Source organism: Rutidosis leptorrhynchoides, chromosome 2, assembly GCF_046630445.1.
Source record: "Rutidosis leptorrhynchoides isolate AG116_Rl617_1_P2 chromosome 2, CSIRO_AGI_Rlap_v1, whole genome shotgun sequence".
Taxonomy (NCBI): Eukaryota; Viridiplantae; Streptophyta; class Magnoliopsida; order Asterales; family Asteraceae; genus Rutidosis; species Rutidosis leptorrhynchoides.
Genome location: NC_092334.1, coordinates 568930103 through 568956219, shown reverse-complemented (window position 1 = coordinate 568956219; position 26117 = coordinate 568930103). Strand labels below are relative to the sequence as shown.

The following is a 26117-nucleotide window of genomic DNA, read 5'->3' as shown; positions in this document are numbered from 1 at the left end:
ATCAGAGCTGAAATCTATCCCCATGCGATCGCATGGGGTTTCTTCTATATGGCCATGCGATCGCATGGCCTCCAATTACAGCTCACATTTCTTTTGTTTTTTGTTTGTCGACATGAATAAATAAATATATAATATATATAATTTAAATAATTAATTATATATTATATTAAATTTACATGCATAGTTGATTTGTAATTTTAGTTCCGATAAGTCGTACGTCATCACCCAACTTATGTCCCGGTTCCGGTTTTTCAAATGTCCTTTTGTACGCTGAGAAAACTTGCATTTTACGTTTCGTGTCACATACATTTGTCAAAATATAGCCCTAAATTATCCCTAAATTATATCACTCAAATTATAACTTATACATTTGAGTGTTTTGTTCATTTACTTCTATAAATCATCGTCTCGCTATTTGTTAAAATACATTTTAAAATAGTGTTTTACTGCAGCAAAGTCAATTTTTACTGTAGCAATTCACTGTAGCAAAGTCAATTTCACTGTAGCAAATAGTGATTTTCGAAAACACTGTAGCATTTTGAGTAATGTGGCAATTTGAAAACACTGTAGCAAATTAGTGTTTTACTTGTTTATTTTAAACGTTTTAGTTCACTTATCTAAATATCAATCGAATTAACAAACGAATGTTACTATCGTTTACTAAATAACTTGAAATCATATATATATATGCACATTAAGTTATATATATATTGTTCGTGAATCATAGGGAACAGTCAAAGAATAATTGATTATATGAATATAGTTCCAAAACTGTCGTGACTCAATATTACAGACTTTGTTTATCGTGTCGGAAATGTTAATCATACAAAGATTAAGTTTAAATTTGGTCAGAAATTTTCGGGTCATCACACTTCATCAGCGACAAAAGCAAACATGATTCAAGAGAAAAAAAATTCACTTACATTTCATTAACTTAATCCCACAAACACGATTGTATACTGAACTTTCAAATGCTTACTTTTGTATACAACTTCAATAACATTTTACTTAAATGTTGCTAATAACAAATATATCAATAAATAAATTATTGCACTCATAATATCTCAAATAATTTCTATAATAAACATTGATTTTTAGACTACAGTCATACCATCATCAACATCTACAATTTAAAATCAGAAGTAAACAAACTACTCGTATAAACTATATTTTGTTATAAAAGTTGATAAAAATTCAATCGTATCTATTGAATGCTTAGTTCTAAGCTTAACAAATTCAAACCTCAAACCATACATACATACATACATACATACATACATACATACATACATACATACATACATACATACATACATACAAGTGTATATAAAATACACATACAAATACAAGTATTCATCATACATAAAGCTCTAACTTTTAATAATGTGAGATAGATTATAGTAGACAAGGAGATTTCAAAAACTACTCATCTGTGGAAACTATCTCTACGGTTGTCTGGCCGCTGCCTAATTTTCAAGAAAAAATCAAAAATCAGGCTTTTAATATACGCACTGTTGTGTATAAATAGAGATACATACAGATATTAAATAAATAATATCTCTCTATCAACAATCGAATACAACAAATGCAATTCAAAATGAAACAATTGTAACTTATTAAAAATCAATCAAGAGAGGACTCATATCAAGTGTAGTTTAAGAGATCTCTGTCATCGCAGTAATTTAATTTCATCTAACTACAAAAAATGAAACTATAATTCAACGAACTGTGTATGCCATCAGTGCCAATCATTGTAAAGGATTACAAACGAGGCGGCAAAATTTAGCTCATTGAGTTACCGCTAGAGCCCTCTCTCTTTATAATCATAGCCCTAATTTTTAATATTCATAAGTTGAAACGACAGTTCATATAGAGAACTGAGAGGTGGCAATAATGGTGGTTTTGCCTGTGGCAGTGACGGCGGCCGTTGGATTAGTAGCTAGGGTTTAGATAAGTTCGAGAGTGGCCGGTGTATATATATATATAGAATACGATTGATTTAGACCATTTGTAGCTAGGGTTTAGACCATTTGTAGCGGTCGATGGAGTGTTTTTGTCGGGGGTATAATGCTGATTTGATAAAGGTGATGGTGTGATGGAGTTTGTAGTGGCGGGCGTGATGGTTGTGTGATGTGTTAAATTGGTCCCACTTTTTAATTTATTTTTCATTTTAGTTTGATTTAATTTTTTTAACTTGTTTGGCTTTTTATAAAAATATTACATACATAAATAATAAAAATTTATAAAAACACACATAAATTTTTTCATAGATACTTATGTTGTTTTTTTTAATTTTTTTCAAGTTTAGGGTTTAAATAGTAAATGCATACAAAATCAAAGAATATAAGCTGTAAATTAATTTCTTTATCTCCTTCATCTCATCGATTACAGATCTCTGGAGTGGTTTCTTCTTCATCTTTAAAATCAAAAAATTAAAATCACAACAAAATTAAAATCACAATACAAATCTGTTTCTCCTCATCGATTACAGATCTGAAGCCACGTGTTGGATTACCACTCGTCTCCCTCAACCTCACGCCACTTCTCCTTCCCGTGATGCTCTCATAGCGCCGGACAAAATAAGCCACCATCACGCCGCACAGTGGCGCGATGGTGGCGCGATCGAGCCCATCACCTCCTGGTAACGCTGCGATGTAAATGGTCTTAGGGATTTTAAGCTCTGTGTTACGGTTAGGAATGACAATGGATCGGATATTGGATCGGGTGATGCCGTATCCATATATATATCCATATCCATTTAGTTTTTGCTCATCCATATACATATCCATATCCATTTAGTTTCAGATCATCCGTCCATATCTATATCCAATGGATTAAGCGGGTTAATGGATATCCAATGGATATTAAAAAAATGTTATAATATTTTTAATATGCGATTAAAACGTAAACGTAGTATAACAAAAATAAATATGACATGACATTAAAAACTCTATTCATAAAATTGTGTAATTTTTGTCGAAGATATAACAAAATTTGATAAACTTATTATAAAAATTGATTATAAAAAATTAAATATGAAATTTGTAAGTTTATTTTGTTGAATATACATATTTTATTGTAATATATTATAGTTATTTCATTATAGGGTTAAAAGCAAAATGTAAATCTAACGGTAAATTAGCTTGTAATAGTAAATATATAAGAATATATCTATATTTATGTATATGTATACGTATTTCGGGTGGTAATGGATATATCCATGGATGAAACTTTTCATCCATGTCCATATCCATATCCGTTTAGGTTCATCCATATCCGTATCCATATCCATTTAAGTTTATCCATATCCATTATGAAGCAGGTGGATCGGGTGACCATTGCCATCCCTAGTTACAGTGTGTAATACCGCGTAGTTACGATGAAGTAACACTACTTTAACGAAGATATAACGACATTAAATGACGAATGACATAAAATAACTAAAGCAACTGACGACGTAATTTTTTTTCATTTTTTTCAAAAATAAACTTAACAATAGCAATCAGATTTCCGAACTGTGATTGCTATGGTTAAGTTTATTTTTGAAAAAAATTACAACGTCAGTCCTTTCAGTTATTTTATGTCATTCATCATATACTCATATTTTTTACTAAACAAACATCAATAATTCTTACGTAAATGGGCATTATTTCCGTCGTTAGGTTAAACCATGTGCCTCTCACGTAAGTATTGTGTACATCTTTTTTTCTTTTTTGCGAAAATAGGGGATGTTTTCATCGATGGATAAAAGAACCGAAGAACATACAATAACGATATTAGATATACAAAAGACGCCAAAATGAAAAAAGCGAAAAGCACAACAACAACAAAAAAAGCCAAAACTAAAAAACCTACACCCCTGATAACCACCAGTCTAAAAGATCCCGAAAGAAAAACAATCTAAATACACCGATCCAAACTTTTCAACGATCTAACGTGAAGAAACAAATCCTACCTCGAAGAGCCACCAACATCTTTGCACCGAATCATAAAAACTCGAGATTCCTCAACTACGATGCTAACTTTATCTCTCTTTTCTTAGGCCCAAATTAATGACAATATCTTCATAGCTCAATACCACCGTATTGCTCAAAAAAGTCTCCAAAATCGATCAAAACCACTTATCCATTTGTCATGACATGAGAGACTCCTCACACATCCTCTCGACCACCATGTATCTATCGTATAGAGCCTTACATTGTCGCACAAATAACGGGATGAGAAAGAAGATCAGGAAAGTTAGCCTGAAAGTAGGAGGAGGTTTTAGAGCTGCTCGGCTCTTTCAAGTTAGTTTCGTGATCATATTATATTACACAATATCTCGAGCTCGAATTCTTAGCTCAACTAGGTTTCATTGTGCAAGCTACTAAATCTCAACTCGACTAGAAAACTCTGATGTTTAAATTCAAATTTCTAAAGCAAATTAATGTATGTTCTTCTATAATCTAGAAGAAAAGTATTGGAAAGTTTCATGCTTATTTAGCTTATCTCTCATTCGAGTTAAAGTAAGGCTTAACGTAGTTGGTCAATAACAACCAAATGTTAGGCTTCTTCTAGTCTAACTTTTTTGCTTGGACAGAAATTTTCTCTCTCGTTTACAGGACTAAAAAGTTGAATTTTCTAGTTTTGAAATTTCTAGTTTCTAGAGTTTTAAGAGAACCAATGAGTTAGTTATCTGAGATCGAATACCACTCCGTTGAATCATCCTCTACATTTTAGGCTGCTCTGTTTTTAAGCAGATCATACTCATAGAATATCAATAGAACAATTGTGAATGCGTATAGACTCAAAACTTAAAAACTGTACACCAAAAATTCAAAATCATGCCCACATTTTACATCATCATAAGTAAACAATGTTTTAACCACCACTGCCACTAGTAGAAGCAACTTTACCATCATTTTCTTTCTGAACTGATTCATTCGAATTTTCTGCAGCTTTCTGCAACTCCTGAATTTGGTCTAATGCTTTGACCAACTCATCAGCATCGGGCCTATGTTTCGGGTCTTTCATCAGACACTTCATTGCAAGTAAGGCTGCTCTTGTTGCAACTGCAGCAGAGTATTGGCCTTCAATACGTGGGTCCATGATGTTCAGAATCTTACGTTTGCTGGCCAAAAATGGTTTAGCAAATACGACTAGTATTTGCTCGCCAGATGGACGGTTTTTATCGATACATCGTCTACCTGTTAAGAGTTCGAGAAGAACTACTCCGAAGCTGTATATGTCACTTCTTGCAGTCAAATGACCTAAAAAGAAGTTGAATCAAGAACACGTGTGTATATATTTATTAATAAAGATTAAAGACTAATGATGACTACAAATTAGTAATTGTCATTTACATTTTACATAAACTTTTAGCAACTGACATTTTCTACTTGGCTGGGAATAATATAATTAGGGGTGTGTGGGGCCCATTTCAATGAGGCAAAAGCAAACCAAAGAAAAAAAATGTGAAATTAAAATACCTTGTGTATAAACATGTAAAGGTTACTGTTCGCAGCATTCATAATAATCATTAACCATTGTGCACAACAATTAGTATAGTGGGTAATATTATATTATTTGATAATATAATATATTATAATATTATATCATAATTTATAATATATAATAATATAATAATAGTATACGTAAGATAGGGACAAAGAACGCATTTAAGATTGGTAACGAGATTAGTCAATCAAGTTGAAAATAGTGCTACTTAATCTAGAAGAGTTCCCCTAATGCAATTAACAATGTCCCAAATGGAAGCGTCAAGTGGGTTGTGATGGCGGGTAATAGGTCAAAACTGGTTAAACGATGATGCTTAAATTGGTCTCTTTAATGAAGTTTTTGTTTAACTAGTTTGTCAAATATGATTACAAATATTTGGTTACAAATATTCTTGTATTTCAATAGTAATCTAGTCTAGTCTAGTATTTAAAACGAAATGATTTAAGAAGAAATATAAATTAAAATTACACTTTTGGAAACTCTTGACCCATATCTTTACATGTCATTTTTCTTATTTTAGCCCTATGACCCATATTGCCACCTTTGATGAATAAGATTACCTGTGGCCATGTATTCAGGAGCTGCGTACCCATGGGTACCCATAATTCTTGTAGAGACATGACTTTTACCATCAATCGGTCCATCTTTCGCTAATCCAAAATCCGAAAGTTTTGCATTGTAGTTCTGAAATCATGTAAAGACAAAACATGTAAGAGACCTAAATTTAAACAAGACCTACACAAAGTGAAAAGTATCATTAATCATTAATATCCATTAATAGGAGACATACAGAATCAATTAATATATTAGAGGACTTAAAATCCCGGTATATCACTTTGGCTTCAGGACTATGTAAATATGCAAGCCCCTTTGCAGCACCAAGAGCCACCTTTATACGAAGTTTCCATGAGAGAGGTTGAAAGTAAGAACTTCCTGTCATAATTATTATGAAACTTTAATCAGTAATCCAACCCGCCCAAATTGCCATGTCAACAAAAATAAAACATGGTACGTTTGTTTGTAATGAACTCACTCCTAAAAAGATGGTTTTCCAAGCTGCCTCGAGGCATAAACTCGTACACAAGGAGTCTGTGATCATCCTCCAGACAATAACCAATTAATTTCACTAGATTTTCATGATAAAGCTGCCCTAAATAGTTGATTTCTGCCTGCAACAACATTTATATATACAACACCATTTAATTAATGCTAATGTACTACAGTAATAATTGCAAAGTTTTATTCCAAATTATGAAATAGAAACACTTACCAGCCATTCTTGGTGACCTTGAATACCTTCATGGTTTAACCTCTTGACCGCAATCACGGTCCCAGTACCTGGTTTAGCAGCTGCAAGTGATTGTTCATCGATCCATCCTTTAAATACCGAACCAAACCCGCCTTCTCCTAAGACACTATCGGGCCGAAAGTTTCTCGTAGCGGATTTAAGAACATTAAAACTAAAAGACTTCAAATTTGCTGATTGCAAAATCTCAGTCTGGCTCCTAGGACTCCGCGGGCTAGGTGAAACCGATGCAGACGTAACCTTGCCTAAAGACATTGTATAGAAACTATGTTAATATGTTAACATAACATACAATCAAGTATACAAAAATTTCATCATATAATGTGTCCAAAAACAATGATTATTATATGAAGATATATATAAAGAATCACAAATGTGACAAAGTAAAGCCAATCAAACTTATTTTTAATGGATTATAATAAGTTTATTAATTATGAACTAAACGACATAAATAAGTCACAAGCTGAAACTTATAAGCTCCTAGGTAGCTAAAACTGAGTTATTGGCTAATCTTGGTTCTAATAAGTTGGAATTACTAAACTTTACCAAAATTTAAGAACTATTAAATACGGAGTACAATTTTAAGTCTTTCAGGGAAAATGACAAAACCCCATCTCATGTAATTAATCATACAGGAAATCAATACAAACAAGAACTATATGTATCTATGTATATGTAATAGACTATATGTATCTTTGTATATGTAATAGACTAATAGCAATTGATCAATAAGCATGAAATATTTCAAGAAACAGGTAAATTTAAGCATAACTTACCATCAAGACGAGAACTTTCAATTTTGAATTGAAAACTAAAACACGAACCCATTTTGGATGTGGTGATCAAACTATGAAAAAAGTTGTTTGGGGAACTTAGAGAGAGAGTTGGCGAGTGTGAACATAAACACACACACACAAGATGCGTATTCAATATGAAAACAATAACATATTTTATTATGTTTCTTTCTTTTTTAAATATTTAATATCAACGAAGAACCCTTCCAGAAGGAAAGCAGAAAATAACAAAGTTTGACTCATTTTTGTTCATTTGTTTTCACTACAATTTGTAATATTATATTATATTTTATATTTTATATTATATTATTATTATATATTATTTATTATTTATATATTATATTATATTATATATTATTATATATTATATTATATATTATATTATATTATATTATACATTATATTATATGATACTCCAAATGAACATTTTTATTTTAACTATCTCAACCTCACACTAAAGCCCTCAAACTTTATGCAACGTACGAATCGACCCCCTCCCCATTATACTATATATCTAGTTGCGATAGTCCAAATGAATAGTACTATTTGGACTATCTCAATCATACACTAAAAACCCCAAACTAGATATCTAATTGATATAGTCCAAATGAATAGTACTATTTGAACTATCTCAATCTCACACTAAAGACCCCAAACTTTATGCAACGTACGAATCGACCCCCTCCCCATTATATTATACTATATATCTAATTGAGATAGTCCAAATAATTATACTATTTGGACTACCTCACTCTTATACTATATATCTAGTTGCGATAGTCCAAATAAATAGTACTATTTAGACTATCTCAATCTTACACTAAAGACCCCAAACTATATATCTAATTGATATAGTTCAAATGAATAGTACTATTTGGACTATCTCAATCTCACACTAAAGACCCCAAACTTTATGCAACGTACGAATCGACCCCCTTCCCATTATATTATATTATACTATATATCTAATTAAGATAGTCCAAATGAATAGTACTATTTGGACTACCTCAATCTTACACTGAAGACCTCAAACTTTATGCAACGTACGAATCGACCCCCTCCCCAATTTTACTAAAAAACCCCACACCCTCGATAAAATACAAAACACCCCCCAACCCTACCCCCTTATCCCGACCCGACCCGACTCGCCTCCCCGTTATTATAACTATAATAATATTATATAATATATTTCGTCCTTTCACCTTCTTCTTTTTTTTCCGCCTTTTTTCCTTTTTCCAAAAAACCCCCAAACTTTGTTCAAAAATTAAAATCGGCCCCCCAAACAGGGGGGTAAAGTGTCAAATAACCATTTTCATAAAAAAAATCTTAACTAAACTCCACCCAAATATTCAACGGGTCATATCTTCTCGCTCGCAACGAGTTAAATTTTTCCGACACCATCGTTAAGCTCGAAATAATTTTAGGAACACAATGTCACTAACTATACGCAAAATGGACTCTTTTTAAAAAATGCTAAATATTTGAGATACTTTTCATACACATTGATTTTGCGTTAAATTTTTAAAAGTCGACAATTCCATAGCGAAACGCGGAGATGCACATATATTGTTAATTTAAAATAACATTTAAATCTTTCACGGATTGTACCTTTTAGTTCGACTCGAGTACGCACTAAAATACATTGAAAACCGAACCCCCGACGCGAAGCGAGGGTTCGTAAACTAGTTATATCTATATATCTAAAAGTATAGCCACGGTGAATAATAAACCTCACAAGTTTCACAAACTACCTCCAATCTTTTACTTATTTACATTTTAGCCTCAAAATATAAAATAGTTAACTTTATAACTTTTATAAATTTACCACAAACTTTTAACATTTTATACTTTAACCATTAAACTTCTCATTCATTATAAATCGACCACATACCTTATATATGAAATGACCCGTCCTAATCCTCCTGGACGAAGTCATCAACGTCTGGTCTCATTGCGAGGTACTGACCTAAATATGCCATGAATGACTCCAGGTAATATCTTTATAATGAGCAAATGCACAGCGGAAGGTTTCTTTCATACCTGAGAATAAACATGCTTAAAAGTGTCAACCAAAAGGTTGGTGAGTTCATAGGTTTATCATAACAATCATATCAATATATTAATAGACCACAAGATTTTCGTTTATATATATATATATATATATATATATATATATATATGTACACTCGCAAGTGTATAAAAGTATTCTATAAGTTGTTGAGCTCTTCGGTAACCATACTTAACAATTAATGTGGCATATTCCCTTTATTATGAAATCTCCCTACACTATACTAAGTGTAGTAAAAACGAAGTACTATGCAACCGTTTACGATACTAGAGCGACTAGCCCGGTTGGGGTGGTCAAACCCGATAGATCTATCAATAGGATTCACGCTTACATGTTCTTCCAACATGTAAATATTAGTTACCAAGCTATTAGGGAAGATATGCAAGTTGGTACAACTCAACGTAGAATATATTTTAAGTACTTGTGTCTATTTCGTCAAACATAAAAGCAGCGCATGTATTCTCAGCCCAAAAATATATATTGCAAAAGCAATTAAAAAGGGAGCAAATGAAACTCACCATATTGTATTTTGTAGTAAAAATACATATGACGTCATTTAACAAGTGTAGGGTTGACCTCGGATTCACGAACCTATATTAATTGTATATCTATTAAATCATATAATCGTAATCGAACAAAATATATGTATATTATTATTAGTGATCTAATTTTTATATTAATAATTTATAGGTTTCATTATTTAATTAAATATATTTATTTTATATATTTTAAGTAAATAAAAATAGTAATATAGTTAAGTTATGTGTATTAAATATATTTTTATATAAAGATCCCTTATTTGTTAATTTAACAATAATACTCGATTAAGGATAGTAATAATAATAATGATAGTAATAATAGTAATAATAATAATAATAATAATAAAAATGTTAATTTTAAAAATGATAATTTTAATAAAAATAATCACTTTAATTATAATAATAATTTTATTAACAATGATGTTTTTAATAATAAAGATAAATTGATAGTTTTACTAATATTGATTCTTTCAATACTAATATAGTTGTAAAGATAATACTTTTTATTAATAACAATGCTAATATCGATAATACTATTGTTATTAATAATAATAATACTTACAATAATAATAATGATAATAAAGATAATAATACTTATACTTAATAATAATAATAATAATAATAATAATAATAATAATAATAATAATAATAATAATAATAATAATAATAATAATAATAATAATAATAATAATAATAGTAATTATAATTGTAATTGTAATTATAATCATCATAATAATAATTAATGATACTTATTACTTGTGTTAATAATAATAATAACCATAATAAAAATGATAATTATAATGATAATGGAAATGAAATAAAAATATATACCATTAAAAATGCTTTCCTAAAAAGATTTGCCCAAGATGAGACTCGAACCCAAGACCTCTCGATCACCCGACAACATACTTAACCAATGCACCATTTCAATTTTTCTGAATTATATCTCTTCTGTACAATATTTAACCCGATTATTTTTTTGTTATGTTTTCTTCTTCATCTTCACAAGCAAACCGGCCAAAGGCAATTCTATTAGCTAATTTATGATATGATTTATAACTTGTAAATGGAACAGAAACGTTTATGATGAAATTGGATTATCAAAACAGAAAAGAAAATAAAATTGACCTGAGCCGAAGTATGAACCCGATGATGAACTCGATTTCAATTTCAAATTTTAAAGATGTTTTAGCTAAAGAGTATAACATGAAAAAGGTGTTAAATCCTTATTAGAAACTTTCTGTAACCTTAATTGAACTTAAAACATAACACTGATTTCAAATTTTGTGATGAACACAAAGTTTGACTTTTAGAGATAGAACTTTGACTCGTAAATTCACACTCGATAAGAAAAATTGAGACTTGAAACGTTCCAGATAGTTTAAGTAAAATATTCCTAACAAGACCACATTAACACATTTTGAAATGGATTAAGAAATCTTTTTGAGTGAAATAAGAAGTATAAACAGAGCAGGCGATGGTTTCTGTTTGATTCTTGATTTAATTTCGACAAATTGAAGGTTATAAATGATAATTGTAATTGTGAATTGATATTGTAGGTTAATTGGTATCATATAACACTAGAATTGATCGTTTATATACTGGATTGATGGTCGACAGGTTCAATGAAAAGAAAAAGAAAAAAATAATCTTAAGAAAATAATATAGATTATGACTTGCAACAGAATTTGTATCTATATGGTGATTGAAATAGAATCTGGTAGCAAGTTACAGACAGAAACAAAGTAATAGAATAGTATGATGGTGATGCAAACAGAATTTGATTCTGTGACGATCGCTCCAAATCCATATGGACAATACGTCATTCATTGATTTCATTGCGAGGTATTTGACCTCTATATGATACGTTTTATAAACATTGCATTCTTTTGAAAAGGAACACCATAAATGAATATTTAAATCAAAGGTTTTCGACATCTGATGATTTCTACATATAGACAATCACCGTAAATAATAGTTTACAATAGTACTTCCGTTGACAATGCAGTCAAAATAAGATACATGGTGATGATTTGGTGAATGCAATGTTTCCTTGAAAAGTATGTCATGTAAGACTCCATGCACATAGCTTGTCTAACATATAAGCAACAGCGGAAGACTTCTAGTAAACCTGGGAATAAACATGCTAACAAGTGTCAACACAAAGGTTGGTGAGTTCATAGTTTTATTGTTTCGTATAATCTGTATGTAAAGGTGAATCACAAGATTTTAGTTGTTTCATCCAGAAACGTTTATCAATAGATTATATAAAAATGGATCACAAGATTTCAGTTGTTTCATCCAGAAACGTTTATCAATAGATTATATAAAAATGGATCACAAGATTTCAGTTGTTTCATCCAGAAACGTTTATCAATAGATTCTACATAACAGAGCACCCTGGTAACTAAACTTTAACATTATAATGATAAATACCCCATTCGTTTTAATACACGCAAACCAACGTGTCCTAAACTCAAATAACACACGTCCGTTAAAAGGCTAGCGCTCTAGCTCGGACGGGGATGTCAAGCCCTATGGATCCATATACTATTATTCGCGCCCACCAGTCCACATCCTATGTACTGGCAGTTACTAGTTACCAAAGCTAAGGGATTTTCGGTTTAAACTCAGTGTAGAATTAAGTATGTACTTGTATCCATTGTGTTTAAAATAAATTGCATGTATTCTCAGCCCAAAAATATATATTGCAAAAGCAATTAAAAAGGGATCAATGAAACTCACGCATATAAATCTAGTATTTTCAGTATTTATAAACAGTCGCATGTATTCTCAGCCCAAAAATATATTGAGTAAAAGGGATCATATGAAACTCACCTTAGCAGTGTATAAAGTCGTTCACCAAAATGTGATCGAAACTCGGATTACCAAATAACCGTAGATCTCAACGTATCAGTATTGAGATTCAATATTGTAGAAAAGTACGTAGACGTAACGGAGATGATAAACACTAGGTTTGATTCATAAATATACCCCCCGAACATTACCCATAACCTCCTTGGCAATAACCCATAATTTCCTTAGCTCTAGCTTGCTTGTAAATTTATTTTAAAAGTGACACGCTCATAACCTCGTCGTAGTATTTTATGTATAATACTAATAATATTACTAATAATAATTAGATTAATAATAATATTAATCTTAATAATAATAATAATAATAATAATAATAATAATAATAATAATAATAATATTAAATAAAATAAATAAATATCTATGGAGTAATTAAAATAAGATCAGAAACAGAAATGATCGGGTATTTATAGTTGTGGCCTGTCCCTGGTGTCCATGCGATCGCATGGCTGGGAAGGCTATATCCCATGCGATCGCATGGGCCGGCTGTCCAGCACACGATCCTTTTGTTTTCTTGCTTGTCGACATATTTTAATATTAATATAATATATATAATTTATATAATTAATTATATATTATATTAAATTCATGTGCATAGTTGATTTGTAATTTTTGTCCCGAAAAGTCGTACGTCGTCACTCGACTTATGTCCCGGTTCCGGTTTTTCGAACGCCCTTTCGTACGCTGAGAAAACTAGTTCTTTTCGTTTCGTGACTCTTACCTTTGTCAAAATATAGTCTTAAATCATCCATAAACTATACCACTGTAGCAAAGTCAATTTTTACTGTAGCAATTCACTGTAGCAAAGTCAATTTTTACTGTAGCGATTTCATTGTAGCAAATAGTGATTTTCGAAAACGCTGTAGCATTTTGGGTACTGTAGCAATTTGAAAATACTGTAGTAAATTAGTGTTTTACTGGTTCATCTTAAACGCTTTAGTTAACTTATCTAAATATCAATCGAATCAATAAACGAATGTTACTATCGTTTACTAAATAACTTGAAATTATATATATGTATATATCTTTTTAATATACATAAATCAATTTTTAAATACACATTGGAAGTTATTTATAAATAAATTTTAATAATAAATATTTCAACTTATCATATATATTCAAATATATATTTAAACCAATAAGTTTAATGTACGATATCAAATAATTAATACATTGTTACCTTTTCAAGTTATAGTGTATATGTATCTATTTACATATAATTGTTCGCGAATCTTCGAAAACAACCGAATGGTATTTAAATATATAAAAGTAGTTCAAAAATTTTGAGATTTAGTTTTACAGACTTTGCTTATCGTGTCGGAAATGTTAATCATACAAAGATTAAGTTTAAATTTGGTCAGAAATTTCCGGGTCATCACAGTACCTACCCGTTAAAGAAATTTCGTCCCGAAATTTGAGTGAGGTCGTCATGGCTAACAATAAAAATGTTTTAATGACGAATATGAGTTGATAATAGAGTTTTATCACCGTTAAATAATATGGATAAAACAATCCAATTACTCGAAGCGTATGAGGGAAGTTATCGTAATAAAGTGAAATACAGAATAGAGATGCGTCTTTATCTCTTGACATAGTAAAGATTGATTTTCGGAATTTAAGGAATAGAAAATCTTCATAATCTAAATAAAATTTGATTCTTCGGAATTTGCGGAAATTAGGATTTTCTTTGATTAAATGCGTAATCTGCCTCGATTGCTATGTCTGATATTTCGCTATAAATTGACCTCTTCCATTTCATTTATTTTCACCACTCCTATAATCTTCTTTCTTATTTCATACATCCCAATAGATTGTAAAAATGCTTAATCCAGTTCTGATTCTTGATATTTTCTTGGCTATCATATCATTCATTCTTCTTTTTCATCTGCCACCAGAGGAGGTTATTTTCTTCTACTATTACCTTGGGGTTATAGTGTTTTTCATTCTCCCGTGTCTTTATATTGCTATACGCATTGATATTCACGGTTTGTAATTTCGGGGTTGTTATCGGGCTTTATGTTCTCCATTATATTTCGGAGCTTCATGCTTTCGTTTTCTCTTCCCGACCTTAAGTCAAGCGAATAATGGTTCAGAATTTGTAGGTATGAATTTCGGATGAACATAATTAATGTTCTAAGAAATAAATTGTAATGGCACGATCTTGATTTGTCAAATTACCAGAATATCTGGAAAAGACCGAATCATCAAGAAATATATTTTCTTGATATATTTAGAGATTATATAGAATGAAAGAGTTATGTAACATGGTTTATGATGAGGGTATGATCTATGAACCTTTATCACGTTCCATTAGAAACTCAGTATGATTTACTGTAATATAATCACGTTGATCAAGTGTCATTATATTATACTAACTCATGCTTCAGTTCCCAATATTACTTTAAAACATCCATTTTTTTCTCTCCAGATTTTAGAAACTAAAATAGTTTCTTTTATGATGTAACACAGATAGTGTGAAGAGATGAATGATTTCCGATAAGAATAGGTATGAAGATATCTTCAGAAATATCGAGGATATTTATAATGAAAGATACGATGATATCTTAGAATTTCTAATATCAGAGGATGATGAAGAATAGTATCCGCATGGGTTTAGATTCGGAAGCAAGGTATTCGTTAATGGATTCAGCAGATACTGAATCATTTGGATTCTTTGAAGGAAGGTTTATTCTTTGTGATTTATCCACAGCCTCCTTCATACTTTGCTCAATCCGTTTTCCAGTTCCAAACCTTCTATTTTTCTCAGCTTTACCACCATACTATTCTTTATCATCAAACTTTTGACTGTTAAGGTCGTTTACAGTTTTTTTTTCTGCTTCATCAACATTTTTCTGAAATTCGGAGAACTAGTTTCGTAGTTTGGGGTGTTTTTTGGAAACTTCACATTCGAAGTATGTAAGTCCAGGAGGTAGTTGTTATATGTACACATATAACTGTTGGCGTAGACGTGCTACAAGATTTCAAAATACTGATTGCTAATTCCCGATAGTTGGTATGGAAATTGCTGTTACAAGATGTGGATGAGTACATGATACGGTTTCAATGAGTATAAGGATTTTTCGGAAGGTCAAAGATCAATGAAGTTGTTGGTAAATTTACTGCTAATGTGGTGGAACATGAAAGGTTCCCCAGTAACAAAAACGTATATGCCAAAATTACAAGTCTGAAAGGTCGTCGTTGACTGGTTGAATGGTTGATAATACTGGATACTTTGAAAAGAAATTGCAAGGTTATTTTCAGTAATAACAATGCTAAAGGATCTTTCACATTTTTGAAGTCAAAGTATAGCTTTGAAAGATGTAGAGATCTAAGAATGATGTCACCCGTTAAATCTTGACTTGGATTCTGATCCGTCAATATCAGAATATGTAATTGAATTTGTATGGATACGATTGTATATCGCTGTGAGCATAGTTAATAATTTTTGAATCAAATTTGAAGAATGTACAGTATAACATATTAATTGTGAACTTATATATTTCCCGGGAATTACCTACCCGTTAAAGATTTCACAAGTAATATTTTGTACAAAAGAATTTTTATTACCGTCTTTATAAAAATATATGTATGTATATTTCCTTCAGATGTAATACAGATTTGATGAGTTAATATCATATTAAGCTCATTTGATTTTTGACTTGAATTAGAAATGAATAATCTCTAAAACATTAAAGATTTAATAATCTTTACGGAGTATTTCACTAATGTAATCAATACTCGGTTTTATTGATATTTTCTCAGTGAATCATGTTGGTGCTCATGGAACTCTTGCTAACTTCGCAAGGTACGAATGATGTTTTCTAGAAAGTTTCGAATACATCGAAGATGAAAGTATAAAATCAACCATATAATTGAATAATATACTTAGTTTATTATGAACTGGAATTCATTGAGTTGGAAACAGAGATTGTAGTTAACGATGGTTAAGTCATTAACGAAGGATGTACATCATAGCATATTAGTAATATGAATTAACCGAGTAGTACCTACCAGTTAAGATTCACACGTAATAACTTGGTACGAAAAGATTTATTTTGATCTCAAAATTCATATATACATAAAATTTCTTCAGGGGAAATAAGTTAATACTTCATCGGTTATTGTTGCTGGTATTTCTTGGTAACTACGATGCGTATGACATTGATGTTCAAGGTACATATTGTGATGTTGAGGCTTGCGGTGCGGATGTTGTTGGTGGTGGTAATGGTACTGTTGGTGTTGTTGTCGGTGGTACTGTTGATGCCGGTGATTCTGCTGGTGCTTGTAACCTTTGCACCATATTCTCCAAAGCCACTACCCGAGCGTGAAGCTCGTTGACTTCTTCTACTACACCAAGATGATTGGCAGTTCGGACGAGCGGATGAATAAAATCCAGAATTTGAGAGAGTATATGATCATGACGAGATATTCTGGAGATGAGAGAGAAAACTGTATTACGAACAGGTTCGCCGGTAAGTGCTTCAGGTTCTTCGCCAAGAGGGCAATGTGGTGGATGGAAGGGATCGCCTTCTTCTTGTCTGCAATAATTAAGTAGGCTACGAACCCATCCCCAATTCATCCAGAATAGATGATGGCTAATTGGTTGATCCATTCCGGTTACACTGTCTTCGGAATTCAGGTGAATATCCATATCGGAATAGCTGTCAGAGTTTAAGGAATTTGAACTAGATACGGGATCCATCTTGTATAATTAGAGAGATGATTTTTGATATGAAATAGATTATAAAATTTGATTGGTATTCTTCAATACATAATTTACATATGTATATATAATACCAAAATCCCGTAAATTACGGAGAAATTTTCGGAAGATGGCAGTCAAAGTTTACTGTAATAGATATGCCAAGATATGAATTTTGTCTATACACTATCTATGCAATCAATGCAATAAGACGCGTTTAGACTTAAGATGATAGACACGTAATTTCTGACAAGAAATGATAAGCAAAACTTTTGACATGCAGACACAGTCGAAGTCCAGACTTACTAATGCATCCTAACAACTATCAGTTAGACACACTTATGCAAGACCTGGTTCACTAGGACCAACGCTCTGATACCAACTGTGACGATCGCTCCAAATCCATATGGACAATACGTCATTCATTGATTTCATTGCGAGGTATTTGACCTCTATATGATACGTTTTATAAACATTGCATTCTTTTGAAAAGGAACACCATAAATGAATATTTAAATCAAAGGTTTTCGACATCTGATGATTTCTACATATAGACAATCACCGTAAATAATAGTTTACAATAGTACTTCCATTGACAATGCAGTCAAAATAAGATACATGGTGATGATTTGGTGAATGCAATGTTTCCTTGAAAAGTATGTCATGTAAGACTCCATGCACATAGCTTGTCTAACATATAAGCAACAGCGGAAGACTTCTAGTAAACCTGGGAATAAACATGCTAACAAGTGTCAACACAAAGGTTGGTGAGTTCATAGTTTTATTGTTTCGTATAATCTGTATGTAAAGGTGAATCACAAGATTTTAGTTGTTTCATCCAGAAACGTTTATCAATAGATTATATAAAAATGGATCACAAGATTTCAGTTGTTTCATCCAGAAACGTTTATCAATAGATTATATAAAAATGGATCACAAGATTTCAGTTGTTTCATCCAGAAACGTTTATCAATAGATTCTACATAACAGAGCACCCTGGTAACTAAACTTTAACGTTATAATGATAAATACCCCATTCGTTTTAATACACGCAAACCAACGTGTCCTAAACTCAAATAACACACGTCCGTTAAAAGGCTAGCGCTCTAGCTCGGACGGGGATGTCAAGCCCTATGGATCCATATACTATTATTCGCGCCCACCAGTCCACATCCTATGTACTGGCAGTTACTAGTTACCAAAGCTAAGGGATTTTCGGTTTAAACTCAGTGTAGAATTAAGTATGTACTTGTATCCATTGTGTTTAAAATAAATTGCATGTATTCTCAGCCCAAAAATATATATTGCAAAAGCAATTAAAAAGGGATCAATGAAACTCACGCATATAAATCTAGTATTTTCAGTATTTATAAACAGTCGCATGTATTCTCAGCCCAAAAATATATTGAGTAAAAGGGATCATATGAAACTCACCTTAGCAGTGTATAAAGTCGTTCACCAAAATGTGATCGAAACTCAGATTACCAAATAACCGTAGATCTCAACGTATCAGTATTGAGATTCAATATTGTAGAAAAGTACGTAGACGTAATGGAGATGATAAACACTAGGTTTGATTCATAAATATACCCCCCGAACATTACCCATAACCTCCTTGGCAATAACCCATAATTTCCTTAGCTCTAGCTTGCTTGTAAATTTATTTTAAAAGTGACACGCTCATAACCTCGTCGTAGTATTTTATGTATAATACTAATAATATTACTAATAATAATTAGATTAATAATAATATTAATCTTAATAATAATAATAATAATAATAATAATAATAATAATAATAATAATAATAATAATAATAAATAAAATAAATAAATATCTACGGAGTAATTAAAATAAGATCAGAAACAGAAATGATCGGGTATTTATAGTTGTGGCCTGTCCCTGGTGTCCATGCGATCGCATGGCTGGGAAGGCTATATCCCATGCGATCGCATGGGCCGGCTGTCCAGCACACGATCCTTTTGTTTTCTTGCTTGTCGACATATTTTAATATTAATATAATATATATAATTTATATAATTAATTATATATTATATTAAATTCATGTGCATAGTTGATTTGTAATTTTTGTCCCGAAAAGTCGTACGTCGTCACTCGACTTATGTCCCGGTTCCGGTTTTTCGAACGCCCTTTCGTACGCTGAGAAAACTAGTTCTTTTCGTTTCGTGACTCTTACCTTTGTCAAAATATAGTCTTAAATCATCCATAAACTATACCACTGTAGCAAAGTCAATTTTTACTGTAGCAATTCACTGTAGCAAAGTCAATTTTTACTGTAGCGATTTCATTGTAGCAAATAGTGATTTTCGAAAACGCTGTAGCATTTTGGGTACTGTAGCAATTTGAAAATACTGTAGTAAATTAGTGTTTTACTGGTTCATCTTAAACGCTTTAGTTAACTTATCTAAATATCAATCGAATCAATAAACGAATGTTACTATCGTTTACTAAATAACTTGAAATTATATATATGTATATATCTTTTTAATATACATAAATGAATTTTTAAATACACATTGGAAGTTATTTATAAATAAATTTTAATAATAAATATTTCAACTTATCATATATATTTAAATATATATTTAAACCAATAAGTTTAATGTACGATATCAAATAATTAATACATTGTTACCTTTTCAAGTTATAGTATATATGTATCTATTTACATATAATTGTTCGCGAATCGTCGAAAACAACCGAATGGTATTTAAATATATAAAAGTAGTTCAAAAATTTTGAGATTTAGTTTTACAGACTTTGCTTATCGTGTCGGAAATGTTAATCATACAAAGATTAAGTTTAAATTTGGTCAGAAATTTCCGGGTCATCACAGATTCCAATTTTATGTATATACTCTTTTATATAATATAATTGATATTAATAACAATTCTATTAATAAAATAAAAATACTGAAATAAAAATAGCATAATAATACAGGTAATTATCATAATAATATTTAGGATAATAATACTAATAGTTATCATAATGTTATTAATGATATTATTAATAATACTATTAATAAATTGTACTATTTTTATAATAATAATAATATTGATAAAGATAATAATAATAATAATAGTAGTAACTTAAAATTATAATTTCACTACTAATTATAATGATATTTCAACTTTCATATTTATGTATTATCTATTGATATTAATAATATATCTAACATTGACTTAAAAAAAATATTTTTTTTTATTAATAATGGTACTAATAATATTATTAGTTTAATATCAACAATTTTACTGATAATAATAATGTTAACAATAGTAATATAACCATCTATACTTGTCTAATTTCATATATTTATATATACTTTATATAATAATAGTAAGGATACAAATATTAATATTAATGCTAACATTATTAATAAAAGTAATGAGAATAATATTAATATAGTATTTACACTTAAAATTATAATTAAATTTAATATGTTACAATTTATTAATTATATCATATTTACCAATATTGAATCTTTAGTATTTATTTACTATTTATATTTAATATTTCTTATGTATAGATTTTATACATACATACATATATATATATATATATATATATATATATATATATATATATATATATATATGTGTGTGTGTGTGTGTGTGTGTGTGTATATATATGTATATATATATATATATATATATATATATATATATATATATATATATATATATATATATATATATATATATATATATATATATATATATATGTGTGTGTGTGTGTGTGTGTGTGTGTGTATATATATTTACATATTTATTTACACATAATTGTTCGTGAATCGTCGGGAATAGTCAAAGGTTAACTAAATTCATGTAAACAGTTCTAAAAATTTGAGACTTAACTTTACAGACTTTGCTTATCGTGTCGAAAACATCTAAGAATAAAGTTTAAATTTGGTCGAAAATTCCCGGGTCGTCACAGTACCTACCCGTTAAAGAAATTTCGTCCCGAAATTTGAGTGAGGTGGTCATGGCTAACAATAAAAATGTTTTCATGACTCATATAAGCTGATAAATAGAGTTTTATTACCATTGAGTAATATAGATAGGATAATTCGATTACTCGAAGAGTACGAGTGAAGCTATCACGAAAGAGTGAAATGAGAAAGACAAATTTCAATCATAACTTTTGACTAGTCATGGTTGAATTCAGAAAATAAGGTGCGTCTTAACTTTTGACGTTGTCTTGGTTGAATTCCGGAATTCAAGGGATTTAAAGAAAATCTTCGAAATCTAAAAGATTTGACTCTTCGGCGAGTAAGGAAATTAAGATCTCTATAATTAAATACGGTGATATGCATCGATTACTCTGTCTGATATTTCCATTATAAATTAAACTTTTTTCGTTCCATTATTTTCCACCACTCCCATTTTCTATACTTTCATTCTTAATTCTTACTTCTAAAAGATTTTGAAAATGCTTCATCCAGTTCTAATCATTGATATTTTCCTAATTATCCTTTCTGTCATCCTTCTTTTTTTTAATCTTCCATCAGAAGAATCTGTTTACTTCTACTATTACCTTGGGATGATACTATTCTTAATTCTACCGTGTCTTTATATTGCTATTCGTATTAATATCCACGGTTTGTAATCTCCGCGTTGTTATTGGGCTTTATATTTTCTCTTATATTTTCGGTGTCCCTGCTTCTGTCTCCTATAATCATTGTCATCCACAGTTAATGCTCTCTCTTATTTGCTGCGATTTATACCCCCTTTCTATTTCGGAGCTTCATGCTTTTGTTTTCTTTTCGCAAGTAATGGTCCAGAATTTTTAGGTATGGGGTTCCGAATGAAGTTAATGTTCTAAGCAAGAAAGAACGTAATAGCACGATTTGTTTGTCAAATTACCAGAATCACTGAGAATAGAACTATCAAGAATATATTTTCTTGATATGTTCAGAAGTTAATTTGAATGAAGGAGTTATGTAACATGGCACGTGATGACGATATGATCTGTGAATCATCACGTTCCATTAGAAACTCAGCATGAATTACTGTAATATAATCACGTTGATCAAGTGTCATTATATTGTACTAATTCATGCATCAATTTCTTTACATTTCTCCAGAATTTATTCAAAAATTAAACTTAGATTTTACAGAAGTTTCCAATATAATGAAACACATGAAGCACGAAGAGGTATATAATTTCGGACGAGAATATTTATAAAAATATCCTCAGAAATATTGAAGATATTGATTGATAATGCTAAAAACGAACATATATTTCATAGCATTATTCCTCAAGAAAGACAAGCTTTTAGTTGCAATTATTCTATTTACAAGTGATATTCGTTTAAATAATAAAAGGTGAAGACAAAAGACAGATTCGACGAATTGAAGACGCAAACGACCAAAAAGCTCAAAAGTACAAAATACAATCAAAGAGATTCAAATTATTGATAAGAAACGTCTCGAAATTACAAGAGTACAAGATTCAAAACGCAAAGTACAAGATATTAAATTGTACGCAAGGACGTTCGAAAATCCGAAACCGGGACCAGAGTCAACTCTTAACGCTCGACGCAACGGACTAAAAATTACAAGTTAACTATGTATATAAATATAATATAATATATAATTAATTATATTAATTATATATATATTATATATATAAAATAAATCGTAGGCAAGAAAGACTCCAAACATGGGTGAGCTGTAAAAGTAAACTCCGCGACTCGCGGAGTTTGAAGGCAAAATTGGCCGCGAGTCGCGGAGCCCCAATTTCAGAAACTCCCTATAAAGCTCGCGCATTCTGATCGTAATCATCATCTTTTTCTTCTCCTCCTCATTCATACGTAAAATATATATATATATATATATATATATATATATATATATATATATATATATATATATATATATATTTATAATTTATATTTTAATTATAATTATAATTCTAATAATAAGGGTATGTTAGCGAATATTGTAAGGGTGTAAGTCGAAATTCTGTCCGTGTAACGCTACGCTATTTTTAATCATTGTAAGTTATGTTCAACCTTTTTACATTAATGTCTCGTAGCTAAGTTATTATTATGCTTATTTAAAACGAAGTAATCATGATGTTGGGCTAATTACTAAAATTGGGTAATTGGGCTTTGTACCATAATTGGGGTTTGGACAAAAGAACGACACTTGTGGAAATTAGACTATGAGCTATTAATGGGCTTTATATTTGTTTAACTAAATTATAGTTTGTTAATGTTAATATAAAGATTTACAATTGGGCGTCCCTATAAATTACCATATACACTCAATCGGACACGATGGGCGGGGTATTTATATGTACGAATAATCGTTCATTTAACCGGACATGGGAATGGATTAATAGTCACTAGAATAATTAAAACAGGGGTGAAATTATGTACAAGGACACTTGATATAATTGATAACAAAATATTAAAACCTTGGGTTACACTCAGTCGACATCCTGGTGTAATTATTAAACAAAGTATTAAAATCTTGTTACAGTTTAAGTCCCCAATTAGTTGGAATATTTAACTTCGGGTATAAGAATAATTTGACGAGGACACTCGCACTTTATATTTATGACTGATGGACTGTTATGGACAAAAACCAGACGGACATATTAAATAATCCAGGACAAGGGACAATTAACCCATGGGCATAAAACTAAAATCAACACGTCAAACATCATGATTACGGAAGTTTAAATAAGCATAATTCTTTTATTTCATATTTAATTTCCTTTATTTTATATTTAATTGCACTTCTAATTATCGCATTTTTATTGTTATTGTATTTAATTGCACTTTTACTTATCGTACTTTTTAATTATCGCACTTTTATTATTCGCAATTTCATTATCGTTATTTACTTTATGCTTTAATTTAAAGTCTTGTATTTATTTGGTTTTAACTGCGACTAAAGTTTTAAAATCGACAAACCGGTCATTAAACGGTAAAAACCCCCCTTTATAATAATAATATTACTTATATATATGTATTTGTATTTTTATAAAAGTAAACTAATATAGCGTTAAGCTTTGTTTAAAAAGATTCTCCGTGGAACGAACCGGACTTACTAAAAATTACACTACTGTACGATTAGATACACTGCCTATAAGTGTTGTAGCAAGGTTTAAGTATATCCATTCTATAAGTAAATAAATATCTTGTGTAAAATTGTATCGTATTTAATAGTATTTCCTGCTAAAATTTAATAGTATTTTATACCCCTCCGCTACCACATCAAGTATTTTTGGCGCCGCTGCCGGGGAACTCTTTTAAAATCCGGAAGCGCAACGCTAATATAAAAAAAAAAATTTAGTTAACTTTTATTAAAATTTGTTTTTGTAAAAATACGTTTTAATTATTCGAAAATATAAAAAGAAAAACAAAAATTTATGTATTTTTAGGAGTTTGATAAATATTTAAGTTTTATAAAGTTTCTTTAGTTTGTAAAAATATAAGTTTTATTTAATTTATTTTATAAATATATTTTATAAATATAAAAAAACCGAAAAAATAAAAAAATATATATAAATCTATTTTTTTATTGTTATAAAGTATTTTATTTTTATCTTAGTTATTAAAGATAAGTTTTATTTAAATTATATAAATATTTTAATAAGATAATATAAACAGAAAATATAAAAACAGAAAACAGAAAATAAAAAATAAAAAATAAATAAAAAAACGCGTCAAATTCAAACTGTACCAGAGTTGAATTTTTGAACCCCGCGACTCGCGGGGTTTTCTGCCTGATATACCGCAAGTCGCAGAGCTTTGTCTGACACGCCTGCCAGAAACCCTAACTGCAATTAATACGGAGTAATAATTATTATTATTAATTAATTAAGATTTAGGTTTTAATTAAATTAATATTTAATTTTAATTGTTTAGTTATATTAAGTTTTAATTAGTTTTATTTATATATTTAAATTAATACTTTTATAAAATAATATAAAAATAATATTTTTATAAAAATTGTAATTTTTACAACTTTTTGTATATTTTTATATTTTGTCCCTTTTTAATTGTTTTAGCGTAACTTTTGTATTTTTAGCTCATATTTAGTTTTAAACTTAGTTTTTGCCATAGTTATTTTTACTCCTAGATTTTTAGGCTTTGCCGTAGAATTCCTTAAGTGCTTTTTCTTTAGACTAAGATTTAGGTACTTTAGAATTTTGCGACGCCTTTTTAAGTTTTAGTTTCTTTTTAAGTTATTTCCATTTGGGATATAGTTTTTCCTGTAAGCTTTAATATTTTTAGACACCTTTTACTATGTATCAATTATCATTCCAATTAGTAATCTCAATTTGCGATTATAATTTTAAGTTAGT

General features: G+C 30.0%; 1 protein-coding gene and 1 non-coding gene across 2 annotated transcripts; both read right to left on the bottom strand.

Moving 5' to 3' along the window:
- Positions 1 to 1381: 1381 nt before the first annotated feature.
- On the bottom strand, positions 1382 to 1548 carry LOC139895424 (small nucleolar RNA snoR143). The gene has a single exon (XR_011775876.1). It is a non-coding gene; the product is annotated as a small nucleolar RNA snoR143 (small nucleolar RNA).
- Positions 1549 to 4674: 3126 nt separating this feature from the next.
- LOC139894582 (probable serine/threonine-protein kinase PBL9) lies at positions 4675 to 7727 on the bottom strand. The gene is made up of 6 exons (XM_071877950.1): positions 7579 to 7727; positions 6767 to 7047; positions 6530 to 6665; positions 6287 to 6429; positions 6057 to 6180; positions 4675 to 5249 (listed from the first exon to the last, which is right to left on the bottom strand). The coding sequence occupies exons 1-6, from the start codon at positions 7628 to 7630 to the stop codon at positions 4861 to 4863; spliced, it is 1125 nt and encodes a 374-aa protein (XP_071734051.1). The 5' UTR covers positions 7631 to 7727; the 3' UTR covers positions 4675 to 4860.
- Between the last annotated feature and the right edge of the window lie 18390 nt (positions 7728 to 26117).